Source organism: Haliotis rubra, unplaced genomic scaffold (genome assembly GCF_003918875.1).
Source record: "Haliotis rubra isolate DU_JTF1 unplaced genomic scaffold, ASM391887v1 Scf310, whole genome shotgun sequence".
Lineage (NCBI taxonomy): Eukaryota > Metazoa > Mollusca > Gastropoda > Lepetellida > Haliotidae > Haliotis > Haliotis rubra.
In genome coordinates this window covers 745,887-764,543 of record NW_025766981.1, presented here as the reverse complement: position 1 = coordinate 764,543, position 18,657 = coordinate 745,887, and the positions used below count along the sequence as shown (strand labels likewise).

At 42.5% G+C, this 18,657-nt stretch overlaps 2 protein-coding genes across 2 annotated transcripts; one reads left to right on the top strand and one right to left on the bottom strand.

Annotated features, from left to right (window-relative positions):
• The first annotated feature begins 1,775 nt into the window (after window positions 1–1,775).
• Window positions 1,776–8,444, top strand: LOC124283184 (proton-coupled folate transporter-like). The gene is made up of 5 exons (XM_046719215.1): window positions 1,776–3,498; window positions 3,810–3,893; window positions 4,137–4,293; window positions 6,863–6,982; window positions 7,297–8,444. Exons 1-4 carry the CDS (start codon window positions 1,986–1,988, stop codon window positions 6,978–6,980), a joined length of 1,872 nt encoding a protein of 623 aa, XP_046575171.1. The 5' UTR covers window positions 1,776–1,985; the 3' UTR covers window positions 6,981–6,982; window positions 7,297–8,444.
• A 4,702-nt stretch (window positions 8,445–13,146) lies between these two features.
• Window positions 13,147–17,258, bottom strand: LOC124283226 (solute carrier family 46 member 3-like). Its single transcript, XM_046719256.1, has 4 exons — window positions 16,142–17,258; window positions 15,384–15,467; window positions 14,503–14,659; window positions 13,147–13,276 (listed from the first exon to the last, which is right to left on the bottom strand). Exons 1-4 carry the CDS (start codon window positions 17,256–17,258, stop codon window positions 13,147–13,149), a joined length of 1,488 nt encoding a protein of 495 aa, XP_046575212.1.
• Between the last annotated feature and the right edge of the window lie 1,399 nt (window positions 17,259–18,657).

The following is an 18,657-nucleotide window of genomic DNA, read 5'->3' as shown; positions in this document are numbered from 1 at the left end:
GTCGAATGATTTCGCGATGGGGTTAGGCTATCTCTACTTGGCAGAACAGAGTTCTGGTCTCGTAGTCAGGAATAGAGATCGAGTTTGGAATGAAGGTGGTATTGGGCTTTTAAGCGCTTCCCCTTCTTCTTGCCCAAGCAATACTTGACAATACACGTACAATAATTTGCACGCACGCACACTGTTGATATACAATTATCACCCGTGAAGATCCGGGTTAGAATTGGTCTTCAGCAACTCATGCTTGTCGTAAGAGGCGACTAACGGGATCGGGTGGTCAGGCTCGCTGACTTGGTTGCCACATGTCATCGTATCCCAATTGCGTAGATTGATGCTCATGCTGTTGATCACTGGATTGTCTATTTACAGACCGCCGCCATATAGCTGAAATATTGCTGAGAGCGGCGCTAAACACCAACCAACCAATATGTAATTATCTTCCTATTGGTTTCCATTCTTTGGGGTTAATTTTAGAACGTCGCAATGAGTGAGGGCCTGGGGTTAAGGTATTTTTTTAACAGTGTTGCAGTCACATCATGGAACAACACACGTGCCACCGGTCACACAAAGTGATCTGTTTCATGCATACCGAGCACCTTCTTCCTCGACATTACTGACGTCCGTTCTCTCTCTCAAATGCGCAGATCGATGCTCATGGTGTTGATCACTGGATTGTCTGGTCCAGACTCGATTATTTACAGACCGCCGCCATATAGCTGGAATATTGCTGAATGCGGTGTAAAACTAAACTCACTCACGTTCATTCTCTATTCCGGGTTCGATTCCCTGAATTGGTCGTACCCGCCGCCAGTTTGATGGTTTATTGCTAACAGTAGCGGAAATTAATCAATTCTAACATCGTATACCAATTGCATAGATCGATGCTCATGATGTTGATCATTGGCGTGTTTGGTCGTAGATTATTTACACACCTCCGATATATAGCTAGAATATTGCTGAGTTAAACCGCAAAGAAATAAAACAATACCTTCTAACAAGTCTCTCTTTCAGGATTTATGCCGTGGTCGATCCCTAATATTTTTTTTACGTAAAGAAAGTGATAAGTTAGGATTTATACCCTTTTCAGCAATATTCCAGTAATATGGCGGCGGTCTGTAAATAATCGAGTCTCGACCAGACAATCCAGTGATTAACAGTATGAGCATCGATCTACGCAATTGGGATACGATGACATGTTTCAACCAAGTCAGCGAGCCTGACCACCCGATCCCGTTAGTCGTCTCTTACGACAAACATGGGTTACTGAAGATCAATATTCTAACCCGGACCTTCACGGGTCTTACAAATTAATGGATTACACACATGACAAAGAAGGAATCAATTCAGGATTAAAATTTTATAAACTAAAACACTGAAAATAGATTATATCTTGATAAATTGCGGGTTAGAGATGTTTTTGTAGTGGTCGAAACCAGGATACCCCAGATTCAACCGATAAATAGCCGCCAGGGCCATACCTGAGCTTATCTGCGCAACAACTAGTGCAAACCAAACACACTCACATGACATATCATAACATTGAATCAGGGAAGAGCAATGTCATAAATGGGTCTATAACCTATATGGGTTATATGCCAGCCTGATCGTCTTATCACAAGGAAACACAGAATTTTACCTTCCTCGTGCTGTCATATGACCAAGGTAAGATTACCACCTGTCCCGTGACTGGTAGGCTTGTTTCAGGACAAATCATTCCCTTCCTTATATCCCAGGTGCATAAAAATCAATGAGTCGTGTAATTGCCAAGACAGAATATTATTTTTAATTTCATGTCTACGATAGAAGTGCACGGTTGGAGAGTTTACACCCATGGAGGACAAAAGATAACAGTCGGTTACACATCCCTGGAGATCGTTCGGCATGTGATGTACCTGACATATCATATCCGTGGTATGATATGAGATATAAACAGTACGACACATCTGTAGTAGCTGGAACACTTACCTAGATCATCAACAGCAAAGATGGGCGAGAGGACGCCCCTTCTGGGAGGAAATCTAGAACGAACTGCTGGCGGTAAAATCCAATTCTCTGAGTCAGCAGAGGATTGTGATCCGCTTAGTCGCAGACAGATATCCTGGGATGATAGCCTCACCAGTGTAGATACAAGGATCGTCCCAGTTAGGGTCAGGCCAAAGTCGGCACCACCACTCCAGCGTTCTGTAGAATCAGATGACAGTGATGATGGATGGACCAATAGCTCGAAGCGTCGAAGACCCCAAACAAGTCTTGATCAAAGAACTGACATAGATGAAGATGAGATCTGCAGGATTCTCAACCGACAGAAGAGTGGAGGAAGTGACGATGAGGTTTTCCTGAACAAAGAGACGAATAAAGACAAGGGTGTTGCCAAAGTACAGATAATGAATATAGTGTTGCTGAACATAATTCAAATCATCTGGACCATTGCTAACCACATGCATTCTCCTGTATATTCGCAATACCTTTATCGACGAATCCTGGAGGAAGTCCTCGGCAACAGCACACTGCCGTCGGGACACAATTCAACTACCTTGAATGCCACCCTATGCTTTAAACCCTCCGCGAATGAAAGCGACTCTGATGGTAACAGCGGGTACTCTCTTCAAGAAGAAGCACAAAAACTTACATCTCAGATGAACATGTACTTCTCCTTGGTGAGCTGTGCTTTTGCTCTGGTCAGCACGGTCCTGTTCGGCGCCTATTCCGATTATTTTGGAAGAAAGATGTTGTTCCTGGTGCCCTTATTTGGACATGTGATAGATTATGCCCTAGTGACAATAGTCATACAATGGTCCCTTGACATCAAATTATTTTTTGTAACAGCAACCCTTACTGGCATTTGCACATCCGAGATTTTCTCCATTGCTTGCTACGCATACGTCGCGGACAACACGCCTCCAAAAGGGACCAGAACCGTTGCCCTGCTTGCGGTTGCCATTACGGAGACATTGACAGGTGCAGCATTGTCCACCGGCGTTGGCTACTACATCCAACTGCAAGGGTTCGTCCTTCCGTCCCTCACTGCAGCGGCCATCTTGGTTCTCACGATACTTGCCGTTGTTTTCATCCTCCCGGAAAAGAAAAAGGTGGCCCTTTCATCCAAACTACGGAAGCAGAAACTCGAGGAGAAAAAAATCCTGAATCCCCTTAGAGCTGTGAGAAACGTGTTTAGCTTTTACTTTTTCGAAGGTACTGTCAAACTTCGAGTTATGTATTCGCTGGCTTTGGTTGCATATTTTCTCCACGAAATTGCAGGAAAAACAGGAAATATTGGTACCCTGTGGGAGATGAACTACCCTTTCTGTTGGAGCCCCGAGATGATGGGTTACTACAGCACTGCATCCTCCATATTCGCCGAGGTAATAAAACTCCCTCTCTTGAAGCTGTGTCAATGCTGCTTGACCGATCAGTTCATCGCTATTTGGAGCAACCTCGCCTATACGGGATCCATAATATTGAAGGCATTTGCCTATGACAACTTCATGATGTATGGAGGTAAGCTCTACAGAGGCTGGGGTCACTCTGCAATGAGAACGGGGTCATAACTGCCATAATACATATGACTGTTCTGAATTGAGCACCAGATGGTAATCCCGTGTGAGTGAGTGAGTGAGTGGTGAGTGTTTACGGGCGGGGGCGACCAGAATTGTGCTTCACACATTGTACCCAAATCCAGCTTGAAGAACTAGCTGAATGCTTTTAAGTACCCATCATTCTGTACGAGGAAGTTATTACTATTATTGGTTCAGGAAAAAGTATCACAACAAGAATATATTTTGACAATGTAATAAATTGATTTATTTCAGTGGCCTTCATGTCGGCATTTGATTTGTCTGTTTCGACCATTATTAAATCCATGGTTTCAAGCATGACCGGGACTGATCGACAAGGTATGCGTCTCCTAATGCACTTTGAAAACCATTCTGTCCATTATATATATAATTTGTGTTTACTGTTCACCCAGCAGAAAATGGGTACCCGGTGGGATAAGTCATATGACTATCTTCTAGCGCCTCACAGGCAGCTAGGGTTATTTGGGGTAATAATAATCAGATTGTGCGCTTTGAACATCCTTATGGTTGGAAATGCATTATTATTGTGATTATTATTGTATATTTTAGCTATTGTTTCAGGTGCCGTGTTCTCCAGCCTAGCCATTGCCAACATCATTACCTCTATCACGGGGACCCCGATGTTCAGCGAGATCTACAAGTATACGTTGGACATCTTTAAAGGAGTTACCTACCTTGTTTCTGCAGGACTCCAGTGTACGGCCACGATTTGTTTGGTGTACGTATAACTAGTTCCTATCCCGCACATACACTATTATACTTCAGCTCCAAAATTAAATTCCTGTATTCTAGAACCATGCGTGCATATATACTGAAGTAGCCATGCTTCATATACAACTACCCGTGAAGATCCGGGGTAGAATAGGTCTTCAGCAACCCATGCTTGCCATAAAAGGCGATTTGGCTTGTCGTAAGAGGCGACTTACGGGATCGGGTGGTCAGGCTCGCTGACTTGGTTGACACATGTCATCGGTTCCCAATTGCGCAGATCGATGCTCATGCTGTTGATCACTGGATTGTCTGGTCCAGACTCGATTATTTACAGACCGCCGCCATATAGCTGGAATATTGCTGAGTGCGGCGTAAAACTAAACTCACTCACTCATATACAACTTATCCATTTATAAGGCGCATTTTCCATACTTTAATATTATGTTAATACATTATTATCCCGGTCAACGAAGGTACCTGTGAGGCGCTAGGTCAACAGTTCTATGAGGATCTCACTATTATGTTCGTCCGTGGAGATCCGGGTTAGAACTGGTCTTCAGCAACCCGTGCTTGTCGTAAGAGGCAACTAACGAGATCGGGTGGTCAGGCTCGGATGATGCATACCATCCCATTCCAATTGCATAGTTCAATGCTCATGGTGTTAATCACTGGATGGTCTGGTGAGAATAATTTACAGAGCACCATCATATAGCCTGAATATTTCCTAGTGCGAACGACTGAACGAACAAGCAAATTATATAATGTTCAATAAATTGTGCATCTTTTTAAGACACCTCGGCTTTAAGATTGTGATTTACAGTGTGGACGTGAATTTTAATTTTGATATTTTGTTTCTTTGCTGTTAACATGATATTCATCCACGTGTGTTTTTAATGTGAGCTACAAGTGATGATTGTTTACCTGTCGAGTGCTTATAAAGACATATTTGTTTAAATAACGCTTCCGGTATTTCCAGAAGTTGCCAGAAATGGTAATGTTCATGAGAATTCAGTACATCTCTTTGGAGAATTTATCTACACGAGAGCAGCACTCATAGCTAGCCACGGGCTGGTCGTCCACGTGTCACGGCCATATTCGGTTTATGCATCCACTGAATCGATACCTAAGTGCCACATTTACACTTTGGACAATTCTTGGATTGCAACAGATTAGTGGCAGAAGCGTACACAACCGGCTGATGAGGTGCAAATTCCGACCAGGTTTTGCTTCGACGATACGTCATTCATGCTTGGTTCTGCATTTGAGGTTCTTCAGAAGACAAGGCTTGGACAGTAATCCTGTTCAGAGATGACTCCAGGTTTCACCTGAATAGCTCATGAATACCGTGCTTGGGTACACATGCGTTCAGGAGATTGGGATGGAAGTGCAATGGTATGAGGTGGCATTCGCTATTCCCTCTTTGCACATGCAAGGACGTAACCTCTTGTTGCAGTAGTATTATACTTATGTATCGTAACAAACATTTTGAGGCAACATAACCTTGCTGCACTCTCCAGACAACTCCATTAGGGCATGTCTTGGCTGAGATGCAATGACGCCTACAACAAGACCGGAACCGACCGGTAACGCTAGCTCAGTTGTACCAGTCTTTGGTTGACTTTTTAGCAACATCTCCTGGGCTGTTTTCAATCATCTGATCATCATTGCAGATCGCCTGTATCAATGAAAAGGTGTTCACACCCGTTATTGACATTGAGTCAAGCTTGTTTCAGGGCCCGTTCCCTGCTCTCAGATGTCGCTTTTGTCATATAGCTCAGACTTATGACTAATTATTATGTTGTCATTTTCGATAGCATAACATTTAAACCACTTTGTGTGAAGCACACTTACGTACAATGTATTTCACCAGTGCACGCAGGTACATTACACAAATCCAAATTTCTTAAACTGCGACCATGGGGTAACCTTGAAACTTTCACTCATCCGCGACCTGGGTTTGATTCATGACACAGACAAGTGTGAACAGACCGTCGTTTTTGGTTCCAATTGTCCGTAATTCTGGACGAATTCCTTGTAAAGGCTTTCCAAATCTTCCCGAGGCATGGGAATTTACAGACCATTAAAGTTCAGTGTCCACCTTTAACCACCACTGGCTCACCCTTCGCTGCTCCACCTATTGACCAATCCGATTCCACATCTCACATCAGTTGTATTCGCTTCAATCAAAATAGCAAAGACCACTAAAAGATGATCTGATCGGCAATGAAGATTTTCATTATAATAAAACAGATCATACTTCGCTAAATATATCAAAACACTCAAAAACCTTGATTAAAAACATGAAATGATTTGAAAATATCTCTCGACTGATGGTACTGAAACCCTGTAAATCCTGCAGTCGACAGACTTCTGCACTGAAGTGGCCATGTTGTGAAGCATGTGAACAAGTGCGACAAGAGCCGTTAGTCAAGCTCCCCACAAGCAAATCCACACGACAGGCATCGTTCTGCAAGCGTGGAAATGTTCTTTTATAGTCAACTGATCCCTTGCCAGAGAGAAGATGTGGTTTCCTCCTATTTTGTATTGGTTGTGATGGTGGTTGTTACTGGTTTCAGTGGGTTCGCCGTGCTCGGCAAGATGGGGTACATGCAGCAGACTGAGATCATCAATATACAGGATAACAAGGAGTCCGTACCAAGCACCTCCACAGCAGAAGAGGATTCGAAAGTCTAGAGGTGATCTAACCTGGTGGACTGGGAGAAAACTTTACATAACAAATACCTGTTGGTTTGGACGAAACGCCATATACAAAAATACATGTTTGTTTGCATACACAATTGTTAATAGCTATCTGTGGCATGCTAAACATAAGCTTGGACTGTATTCTCCCCGGGAAGGTGAGAATGAAATTTAGATTTACACTGATCTATGGTTATAATAGTGGATCGCTTTCAGAATAAATTTGTCTTGCGTGAATGAAATATAAATTGGAAACAAACATTTGGCATCTCTTAGCCGTCTTGTTTCTGATGTTTTTTCTCTATTCAAGGATAAATCCACTTGTTCAAGGAATGTGCTGGTGGCTGAACATTAACTGACTGTGGAAGACGGAGTTTCCGGTACAACCTTTAACCAACGGATGATGATCCAATACCGAAGCACCGACAGTCCGATCTGGGTAATGGAGTGATTGAGACTGGGTGTTGCAAGACAATGTTTAGTGTTTGATGTGTTATACGTCGAATGTCTCACTATTTTAACATACAATGAAAATGTACAATTGACAAAGAGACTCTCGTGATGCAGTGAGTGAGAAAGGTGTTTCAAGACAATGTTTAGTGTGCAGTGTGTTATGTGTCGAAAGTCGTCCAATTATTGCTTGCACTGAAAAATTACAACTGACAAACAGACTTGAGTAATGCAGTGAGTGTTGCAGGGCAATGTTTAGTGTTCAGTGTGTCATTTGTCTTCCCGTTATAATTTGCACTGAAAATTTACAACTGGGCATATGTGCCCCATCGAAAGATCAGTATGATACACTCGGGACTCTCACAGCTGGGGACATGGAGGGCGGTAAGGCGGAATGAGCTGGTTGCGGGATTGGGATAACGTTGGATTTGGTCACAGATGTTGCAGGAGACGTTTGAGGGTGATGGTGAAGAATAAAATAGGTAGGGAAAGATAGAAGGAGGTCACAATTGGGGGTAGTAGTGAGCGTGCACGGCTGATGGACGCTATAATATGGATAGGATAGCGTCAGTGGAAGACTGACGAAGGTGGGAGAGATTTAGGCTGTTGGTTGAAGATTTTGGGATTTTGGAGGCGGGGTGTGTGGTGTGTGGATAGGGGAGGATAGACACCGTTCGTAGTAGCTGGGGGGAGGAGACCATGGGTCAAAGCCCGTATGTGTTTGACTGCATTCGTATTTAAGCACCTGTATGGCGTTTCTTGCACTCTTAGTCTATTAGAAACACTACAACATACTGGCACATACATTGGCATACTGGTACCACCTGTGAAAACCAACTTTGCAAAAATTTCGAACATCACATCTGGATGCCTTTCCGTCACAAATGAGTTTTCAGTAAAACTGACAACGAAGAGATTATAAATTTACTGAACAAAGACTTAATGGGTGATGGGGGTCAAAACTGATATCAACGTTATTATGAGAAGATAATAAATGATATATTCATTTATGGGTTTACTGTTTTTCTGTCTGTCATATGATCACTTTGGAAATGCACCTACAGGAACCAGGAAATGGATACACATATTTAGTTGCATATTTCTGCTGCTGCGAAGCTCTTGTCATGGCCAGGATCTAGACCAGATCCGGGTTGGAACTGGTCAACTCATGCTTGTCGTAAGAGGCAACTAACGGGATCGGGTGGTCGACACGTGATCGTGTCCCAATCGATGCTCATGATACTGATCACTGGATTGTCTGTTCCAAACTCGATTATTTACAGACCGCCGCCATATAGGTGTAATATTGCTGAGTGCGACGTAAAACAAAAACAACCTGGAAAAAAGCTTCAACAATATACAAACCTTAAAATCTATCAGTGGTAAAAATAAGGTCAATATATCTTTTCAATCTGTCCTTTGTTTATGAACATATGGATTTTATTATTTTTCATGGTTGCAATACCCGTGAAGATCCGGGTTAGAATTGATCTTCAGTAACCCTTGCTTGTCGTAAGAGGCGGCTAACGGGATCGGGTGGTCAGGCTCGCTGACTTGGTTGAGACATGTTATCGTATCTCAATTGCGTAGATCGATGTTCATGCTGTTGATCCCTGGATTGTCTGGTACAGATCCGATTATTTACAGACCGCCGCCGTATAGCTGTAATATTGCTGAGAGCGGCGTAAAACTAAAGTCGCTCGCTCACTAATTTTCATGGTTTGAATGTGCGAATCCAACGTCATGATGATGTAAACACTGTTTGTGGCTTCAGTATATTTACAAGCATTGTTGTCACTATCACCTGTAACTGTACGTGACAGGCGCGACACTTCATCACAACTGGTAAAACCAAACTCAGTCAGTCAGTCATCACAACTGACATGACACAATTGGCGCACTAGCCAATCGGGGAGGACCAAAGTGCAGATTAGAGACTCTCTGACACATATTTGTATTATCACTAGCAGTGAAATGTACATCGTAATACATGTAAACAACTCGGCACACACCGTCAAAACACGTGTCATTGAACTAACGGCACTATGTTTCTGACTTGATAAAACGTTTTCTATGATATACGTATCCTGATTTACAAACGATGTTTCAATGAGAGCCGTTGGATGACGTGACGTCATCAGCCTATTTAACAAATATAACAAATGTGAAATCCAAATGCATTAGAACCCAACGTGTTTGTATTGAATGTACAGTTTCCACCTATTACACATTGTGAGTGAGTGAGTGAGTGAGTACGGTTTTACGCCGCTTTTAGATATATTCCAGCAATATCGGGGGACACCGGAAATGGGCTTCACACATTGTACGCATGTGGGGAATCGAACCCTGGTCAATGACGAGCGGACGCTTTAACCATTAGGCTACCCCACTACCACTTTACACCTCGTGTGTTTGTGTCTTGCTTTATGGTGTTGTCTAGGATTTACCGTTGACGCAAGCACACGGATAAACCCTGAAACAAATTAACAATCAGCCACGTCCGTGCAAAAGAAAGTTGTTCTAACTGATTTACACTGACTGACTGACTGAGTTTGGTTTTACGCCGCTTTTAGCAATATTCCAGCAACATCACGGCGGGGGACACCAGAAATGGGCTTCACACATTGTGCCCATGTGGGGATTCGAACCCGGGTCTTCGGCGTGACGAGCCAACGCTTTAACCATTAGGCTACCCCACCGCCCCTAACTAACTGATTTACAGATTGCTGTGAATACCTAATATTAGCAAACAGAGGAAACAAAATCTTTCCTCATGACAAGGGTTCGGCCTAGTGGTTAAAGCGGTCGCTCGTCACGCCGAGGACCTGGGTTTGATTCCCCACATGGGTACAATTGGTGAAACCCATTTCTGATGTCTCCAACCATGATGTTGCTTGAATATTGCTGAAAGCGGCCTAAAAACATATTCACTTACTCACTCCTCATAAGACAGGTCTAGGCAGGTCGGAAATTTCTACATAAAATGGGCTGGGTAATAATTATTACTAATAATTTAATTAAATGATTTAATTCCTTCTATGTTGAATGTATTCATTAACGCCTAGTTTTCATGCTGTTGAGTCAGTTGGTTACCGCCAGCCTGGGAAGAATTGCAAGGATGTCACATCGTTCTAGTGAGTGAGTGAGTTCAATTTTACGCCGCTTTTAGTAATATTCCAGCAATATCACGGCGGGGGGACATCAGAAATGGGCTTCACACATTGTACCCATGTGGGGAATCGAACCCGGGGTTTCGGCGTGACGAGTGAACGCTTTAACCATTAGGTTATCCCCCACCCTCCCACATCGTTCTTAACTGATGTGGCAGAAAAGCGCAGTGTTGAAGTTCTAAAACATCCGTGATCAGAGTATATTCCTGACAAATCAGGGCGGTGTGGTAGCCAAGTGGTTACAGTGGTCGCTCGTCACGCTAAAGGCCCTGGTTCGATTCCCCAGTGTCTAGTGTCCCCTTGCTCACTCCTGACAAATCAAACTCCCACACAAAACCCAATAAGAAATCCCCCCCAAACAATAAAAAACACCTCTTTGTCCACGGAATGAGCCCACACATATTTATAGCTCCTATTTCATGTTGATAGTGGATGTATATAATAAGAATTCTGCAGAACACTCGTGAATACACGTCAGACTCGGTCTAAAAATTTCCCTGCGATGATATTATGGTGTGGTGGAGGTGTCTGAGAAGAAACGGGTACTGCTGGATAACAAATTACGTTACTCTAAGTTACATATTACCATCAGACACATTATACATCTTCAATAGGACATAGTTACCTCAATAAGTGAGTGAGTGGCTTGAACGCTGCTCTTCGGACGCGTCATGCACACCACCAGAGTAAGTTTCTTTGTTTGTTGTTTAACGCCTCACTCAGCAATAGTCCAGCTATATGGCGGCGGTTTGTAAATAATCGAGTCTGGACTAGACAATCCAGTGATCAACAGCATGAGCATCGATCTGCGCAATTGGGATGCGATGACGTGTATCAACCAAGTCAGCGAGCCTGACCACCCGATCCCGTTAATCGCCTATTTCATGGGTTGCTGAAGATCAGTTCTAACCCGGATCTTCGCAGGGTTCTACCAGTGTGGAGCCATCAGCACGAGAATGACACCAGTCGAGCAGGGCCCGAGCATATGGCCCACAATTACAACAAATAATTCTGTAAGGAAGGCAACTATGTATGGTGAGATTTCAAGGCGATTCATTCAATCTCTCGCAAGGTGTCTGTACCAGTTTTATGTAGTTTTAAAAAAAATTATTTAGGAAGAACTTGGATTTATTCAAATATCAGCTTTTACAGAACATTCAAACATTTATGACAAGACGACACCACATTTGCCGGTATTTACAAAGAAGAGATCTGGTTAACATTTAATCGCAGTAGCAAGATGAAGAGTTACCCCCCTTTAATGTTAAAACGTCACCAGTCGCATTTCAAATTCAACCTTTTGAGGGATTGTTTTTTTTTCACAATTCTTTAAAAGTTTAAAACATTTTGTTTGCATAAACTATTCATATTTGTAACTTTGAATGCAACGAATGTTTTGATAGGTCGTGTGAAAAGTTTCAAAACATTAGCCTTGAAAAATGACAGTCACAGCTGGAGCACACGCACGCACGCACACGAACACACACACACACACACACACACACACACACACACACAAACACACACACGAACACACACACGCACACACACACACGAACACGAAAAAACACACACACACACACACACACGCACGCACACGAATACACACACACACCAAAACACACACACACACACACTCACGCACGCACGCACACACACACACGCACGCACGCACGCACGCACACACACACACACACAACAAAACAGACACACACACACACACACACACACACACACACTCGCTGTGACTTTTTGCAAATAAGCTGGTTTTGGTAAGCAGTGCTTGGAATAACAGCGATATATGGGAGTTGTAAATTAACCATCTATTTACTTACTCCAACCAAATGATACTTGATATATTATGGCTGATGGTGACAAAGAGAGGTATTGTAACCAGGATTCCAACATAGACCCTAATCACACTGATGTGTCCAACCGACCGATGTCGTGATACTGTTGAATTTTAAAAAATTGAGCAACATGCCTATTTTCGTTTTGTTTTGCTCAAAACAAATTTGTGTTTAATCTATTTAATTAAATGGAAGATCCAATCATTTAATTCATCAGGGTGATCGAGTACAATGCCTACAATACTATACAAAAACTATGCAAAAAAAAACATAAACTATGGTCTATGCAAGAACTAAGGGGCGCTACCCTTGTACACGGGTCGATTCAAATAACGTGACATAATCCGAACATGGCGTTGTTCAGTGTACTACTGAGGCGGTGGGGTAGCCTAGTGGTTAAATCGTTCGCTTGTCACGCCGAAGACCCGGGTTCGATTCCCCACATGGGTACAATGTGTGAAGCCCATTTCTGGTGTCCCCCGCCATGATATTGCTGAAATATTGCTAAAAGCGACGTAAAAATCCAACTCACTCACTCACTCTCTCAATGTACCAGTAACACTTTTGAATCTTCTATAGTCAGATCATCAGCTATTCCAAAAAGCTAGAATTTATAGCTAAAGTATAGTCTTATGTCAACAAGGAAAATACCCTAATACGAAAGATTTGCACATAGTCCCAGATCTAACATTACACTTCAGAATCCAGAACTGGCTTCTTGGGCGATTTGGCGATGTGTGCCCTCTCGTCCTGGTCGTTGATAATGATCGTCTCGGTTTTGATCTGGCGTAGTATCCCCGGCGCCACGCAGTAAAACACCCTGTAACAGTTTTGTTATGCGTTAATAAAACACCTTGTAATAGTATTCCTTTACGTGAATAAAACACCATGTAACAGTTTTGTTATACGTTAACAAAAGACCATCTAACAGTTGCTTTACGTAAATAAAACACCCTGTAACGGGTTTGTTATATACTACCCATCAAAAGTTTAGACTCACTTAAAGCACTTACTATATGTTATGGATATATGTGTGGTTACATCGAAGATGAATTTCTCCACTAACTCTGGGGAACGAACTGCAAAACTTTATGCAGATGAATTGAGGATCATGCATTAAATTGCTAAAAAGCATGTGCAAATATCGTGCATGTGAACAGCTGTGCTGTGGTGTAAAAGTTTGTTAACAATTCGGCTATTTTCTCTCAGTTTCATCATTTTTTTTAACCCATGACAATAATCTTTTCAACGTCTCGAATTTGTTTTACAATACATCAGTTCATGTGTAAACAGTACCTTTAAACAGTATGATAAATGTTGCAAAATCTAGTTTAGAAGTGTTGACTTAAGTAGGTGGCTACATTTACACTAGTGAGTCTAAACTTTTGATGGCGAGTATACGTAAAAAACACACCATGGAACAGTTTTGTTCTACGTTACTAAACACCATGTAACAGTTTTGTTACGCGTCAATAAAACACCATGTAACAGTTTTGTTATTCGTCAATAAAACATCCTGTAATAGCATTGCTTAACGTCGATAGAACACTCTATAGCAATATTGTTTTACGTTAATATAACACCCTGCAACAGTCCTGTTTTACGTTAATAAAACACATGTAACAGTACTGTTTTACGTTAATAAAATACCCTGTAACGGGTTTGTTTTACGTAAAAAAATCCCCTGTAACACCATTGCTTTACGTCAATAATACACCATGTATTAACACAGTTTTGTTACGCGTCAATAAAACACCCTGTAACAGTTTTGTGATGCGTCAATAAAACACTCCGTAAAAGCATTTTACGTCAATAAGGTACCCAATAACGGGTTAGCTATGCGTCAATACACCATGTAACAGTATTGCTTTACGTCAATAAAACACCCTATAACACTATTGCTATACATCAACACTTGTCAAACTTCACAGCAATAAAATCTCATTATGCATTAACCCTTGTGAACATGATTGCTATGAAACAGAATCTACACAGAATCTCCTCTATGGATACACGTTACGAAGTATAATGGCTTTTCCTACTTACACAAGTATGGCGGCTGTCAGGGCGCGTGTTCCACCGCACGTGTAGTAGACGAATCCGCGCATCGTCTCCACGGTTGCATCGTACACGGCCCCGTATATCGTCATCCCCATCATAGACGCCACAGCCCCCGCCACGGTCAGTCCCGCAAACAAAGAGCCTGAACGAGTGAAACTAATATCAGTGTATGACGTAACACCAACATCAACCGATAGTCATCTCAGTGAGTGAGTGGGTGAGTGAGTGAGTGAGTGTGATTTTACGCCGCTTTAAGGAATATTCCAGGAATATCACGCCGAGAGACACCAGAAATGGGCTTCACACATTCTACCCATGTGGAGGATCAAACCCGGGTCTGCGGCGTGACGAACGCTTTAACCACTTGGCTACCCCATTACCCATCCGGCGTCTCAAATAAAATAAAAAAATCAGAAATGGTAATAATTAAGTGAAATAATTAGTCATTAACTGACGGTTGACACCCATGTGATCAGTGAGCTTGATCAGCTGATGCCATTAGTCGCCTCTTACGAAAGAAAAGATAACTCAGGAAGCAGTCAACGACGTACCTCTTGGATGACGTATTAGCTCTTTGAAGTGTGAGTAAGCTGGAATGGCTTTACGTTACAAATAGCAATACTCAAGCCTTCTTATTCACGCCATTCATATTCACATTTACTGAGCGTGTGAATTGGGTTTTACGCCGCTTTTAGCAATATTCCATCAATATCACGACGTGGGACTCCAGAAATGGGTTTCACATATTGTACCCATTTGGGGAATTGAACCCGGGCCTTTGGCGTGACGAGCGAACGCTTTAACCACTGGGCTACCCACCGCCCCCATATTTTATGACACTTTATGAGAAGAATGATGAGTGTTACCCTGAACGTCTCCTGGAGCCATCCTTGACACGATCCCTCTGATTACAGGCATCATTGGAGCAGCCAGTGCTGACAGAACGGTCTCTGTAGGACAAAATAACAGCCGCATTCAGCAAAACCGAGAGAAGATCTTCACAGAGCAACTGCTGTCTCCAAAAGGATGGGTTTTTATGAAGATACCACTCAAAACTCCTTTCACTTTGAAAGAAATGTCATTTTTTGAAACCTATAATATTTGTTGTTGTTTAAAGCCGCAATCAGCAATGTTCAATGTATATGAGTGACCTCAAGGTCATAAACATACTCAGTTTTGGATACGGTGACATGCATCAAGCAAGTCTGTGAACCCCTTACGAGAAGCATGGTTACTGAAGATTCTGACCCGGATCTTCACGGGTGTTGTAAGTAGCACGGGAATATGAACGAACTATGCCGCGATGGTACAAAATATATTTGGAAAAAGTAAATTATTTTACGCCATCATTTCTATATTAACGTAATCGAAAACGGGATATATTGTATTTGGGATTACACTTATTATATATCTTACATTTGACCACTTTCTAAAAGGCATTGTGCAATTACGAAATGAAGAATGTTGCTTTCATATGATGAAATTAACCTAACCATTAATTCTAAACATTGCATCATTTAAAATTGTAAACATTTTCCCCTGTCATATGACTGAGTGTCAGCTGAGTGATGACGGTACTAATGAAATCAACCATCCCCCCAAACACAAAACACAAACCACTTACGAACATATATCATATAATCAGTGTAGGCCAGACCATGAAGAACATCAGAGCCGCCTTTGACCAGTGCCGTCACAATGGCGATCATCTCGTCAGTTGAACACATGTGAAACAGCTTGACCACACCAACACTCAGGAACTGGTTTAGCAGCATGGCCGCCATGTTGACGTAGCCAATCATCTCCGGTCCCCAGCAAAATGGTTGATTAAGAACCAGCATGTAATCTATATATCCCGTGCCAGAATTGCCCACACTTGTGACGAAGAGCGCTATGAAAGCTATCCAAAACAATGACCTCTTTCTGCCAAAGTCTTTGGAGAAATAGAATCCAAAAACGTTCTTAATAGCTTTAGTTGGCGCAACGCAAGGCGATTGTTTCTTTTCAAGAGGAACTGTTTCTGGAAGAAGCACAACAACGAAGAATACTGAGAGGAATACGAGAGCGGCTGTGACAAAGGTAGGCCAAACAAAACCCATATATGTGATAAAGTATCCAGTCCCTGCTTGAGATAGAGCTGCAGCGAAGTAGGTTGTGAAGTCCAGAACAGCCATTCCAACCGTCCTGGATGCTTTAGGTGGTGTATTGTCAGCGGTGTACACATAGCTGGCTAGACTTACACCATTGTATCCAGCCGTAATCCCTGTGATGGCTTCCCCGATGTACATATATCTCAAGTCCATGTCCCAGTACATGATCACTGTACACAGTCCATTACGAAGACCTTCGCCCATCAATGGAACCACAAACAGAATCCGTCGACCGATAAAGTCAGAGTACGAACCAAGCAGCGTGGAGGTTATAATGCATAACGGTACGCTAATGTAGCTGAACATAATCGTCAAGTTGTTGCTCATTTCTTCTGCCTGAACGTGAGTTTGGTATGCTGGATCTGATTTGTTCACGAAACATTTTGATGATGCGTTGGTGGAGAAACTGTCTGTTCCATTGTCCACCAGCTCGCTTAAGTAACGCTGGTACAGGTACTGAGAGAGAACTGGACTCCGCATATTGACAGATAAATGGAAGATCAGCAACACGATGTTGGCTTTGAGGAGATTGCCCAGCTTGGATCTGTCTTCTGAATCTTTGTGAACTTGAAGCAGAGGCGTGGACTCCATGGTGGCTGCAGGCGAGGTTATTCACACCGCTGTCCACCTCTCTGTAGAGGTTATATCCATGGGATAACGTCTTGTCTGTAATCTGGGTTTCATAAGCTATTTACGTCAGGTATGTGTAGGACCGATACAGTTATCGAGGTGACAAGGGCTGGATGAGCAATGGACCAACTATTTACCTTTCACGCCAATCATCTAATTCAACTATACACAGTAGATACGGGAAATAGGTGTAATTTGTCTAACTGCGGCATGCAACTTTCACGCAGTCAGTCACTAAAGTACAGTTTTAGAGACATTGTCTCTGTCATACAGACAACCCTTGAAGATCCGGGTTAGAATTGGTCTTCAGTACCCCATGCTTGTCGTGAGAGGCGACTAACGGGATCGGGTGGTCAGGTTCGCTCATCGTAGATGGATTCTCATGCTATGCATCACTGGATTGTCTGGTCCAGACTCGATTATTTACAGACTGTTTCTTGTCTAACTGTCACCAATTTTCGTACGAAGAAGCAAGCTCCAAGAACCAGAACTTTGACAAAGACTGAAGATCTGTGGCCAAAGTTTCTTGACGAAGTGACAAATATTTTTGTTTGCGCCGGCAACACAAAGAGTGAATAAAAGCTGTTAAAAGAACAACATCCTCTTGTAATTAAGGTAACAATCTTAAATAGCTTGGACACAATATTACAAGAAGTTGTCCATAAAGTCGTATGATCAGTTTTGACTCACTGCCTTCCAGCATGCCTATCAAACAAGGGATATATATGGTTTTGCGCCGTTGTATGGTATTCCAGAAATATCACGGCCTCAGACACCAGATATGGGCTTCCCACACTGTATCATGTATCTTCGGCGTGACTAGCGAACGCTTTAACTACTCAGCTTCCCTGGCTGACTGTGGAGGCGTAATCTCATCATGTTCAGTGACAACACACTCGGTTACCGAATTTCTTATCACATTAGTGATAACACTGACAGCCACAAATCTATGTATATGGACAGTCTACGTTTAGCATACTACGGTTATCACAAACTCACAGGGTCACGGTTTTTACTTCATCATAACTGTTTTCGTCAGTTTATTATAAACACACTTTACCGTGTGTTGTATTCTTGAGCTATCGTATGAAGCCCATTTCTGGTGTCCCCCGCCGTGAGGTTGCTGGAATATTGCTAAAAGCGGCGTAAAACCAAACTCAGTCAGACAGTCAGTCTTGAACTATCCTGGCTGACTTATCTATTGCACTCATTGCTGAACATACCACTGGTCACGAGCCACAGCGTTTTTAAAACACTGACCATCGTATACATTTAACAATATACATAGATTCTGCTTCTGATGGATGTTTCCGTCAAAGTCAGGAAATATAATGAAACACGTCTTACAAGTTAAGAGAGA

Bases quoted from the DNA above. Each gene is read 5' to 3' on its own strand.
- LOC124283184 (XM_046719215.1), top strand. From the start codon at position 1,986: ATGGGCGAGAGGACGCCCCTTCTGGGAGGAAATCTAGAACGAACTGCT. The intron at 3,499-3,809 runs GTAAGCTCTACA...GATTTATTTCAG, and splicing joins CAACTTCATGATGTATGGAG to TGGCCTTCATGTCGGCATTT. The intron at 3,894-4,136 runs GTATGCGTCTCC...CTATTGTTTCAG, and splicing joins GACCGGGACTGATCGACAAG to GTGCCGTGTTCTCCAGCCTA.
- LOC124283226 (XM_046719256.1), bottom strand. From the start codon at position 17,258: ATGGAGTCCACGCCTCTGCTTCAAGTTCACAAAGATTCAGAAGACAGA. The intron at 15,468-16,141 runs GTAAGTGGTTTG...TTTGTCCTACAG, and splicing joins TGATTATATGATATATGTTC to AGACCGTTCTGTCAGCACTG. The intron at 13,277-14,502 runs GTAAGTAGGAAA...AAACTGTTACAG, and splicing joins CTGACAGCCGCCATACTTGT to GGTGTTTTACTGCGTGGCGC.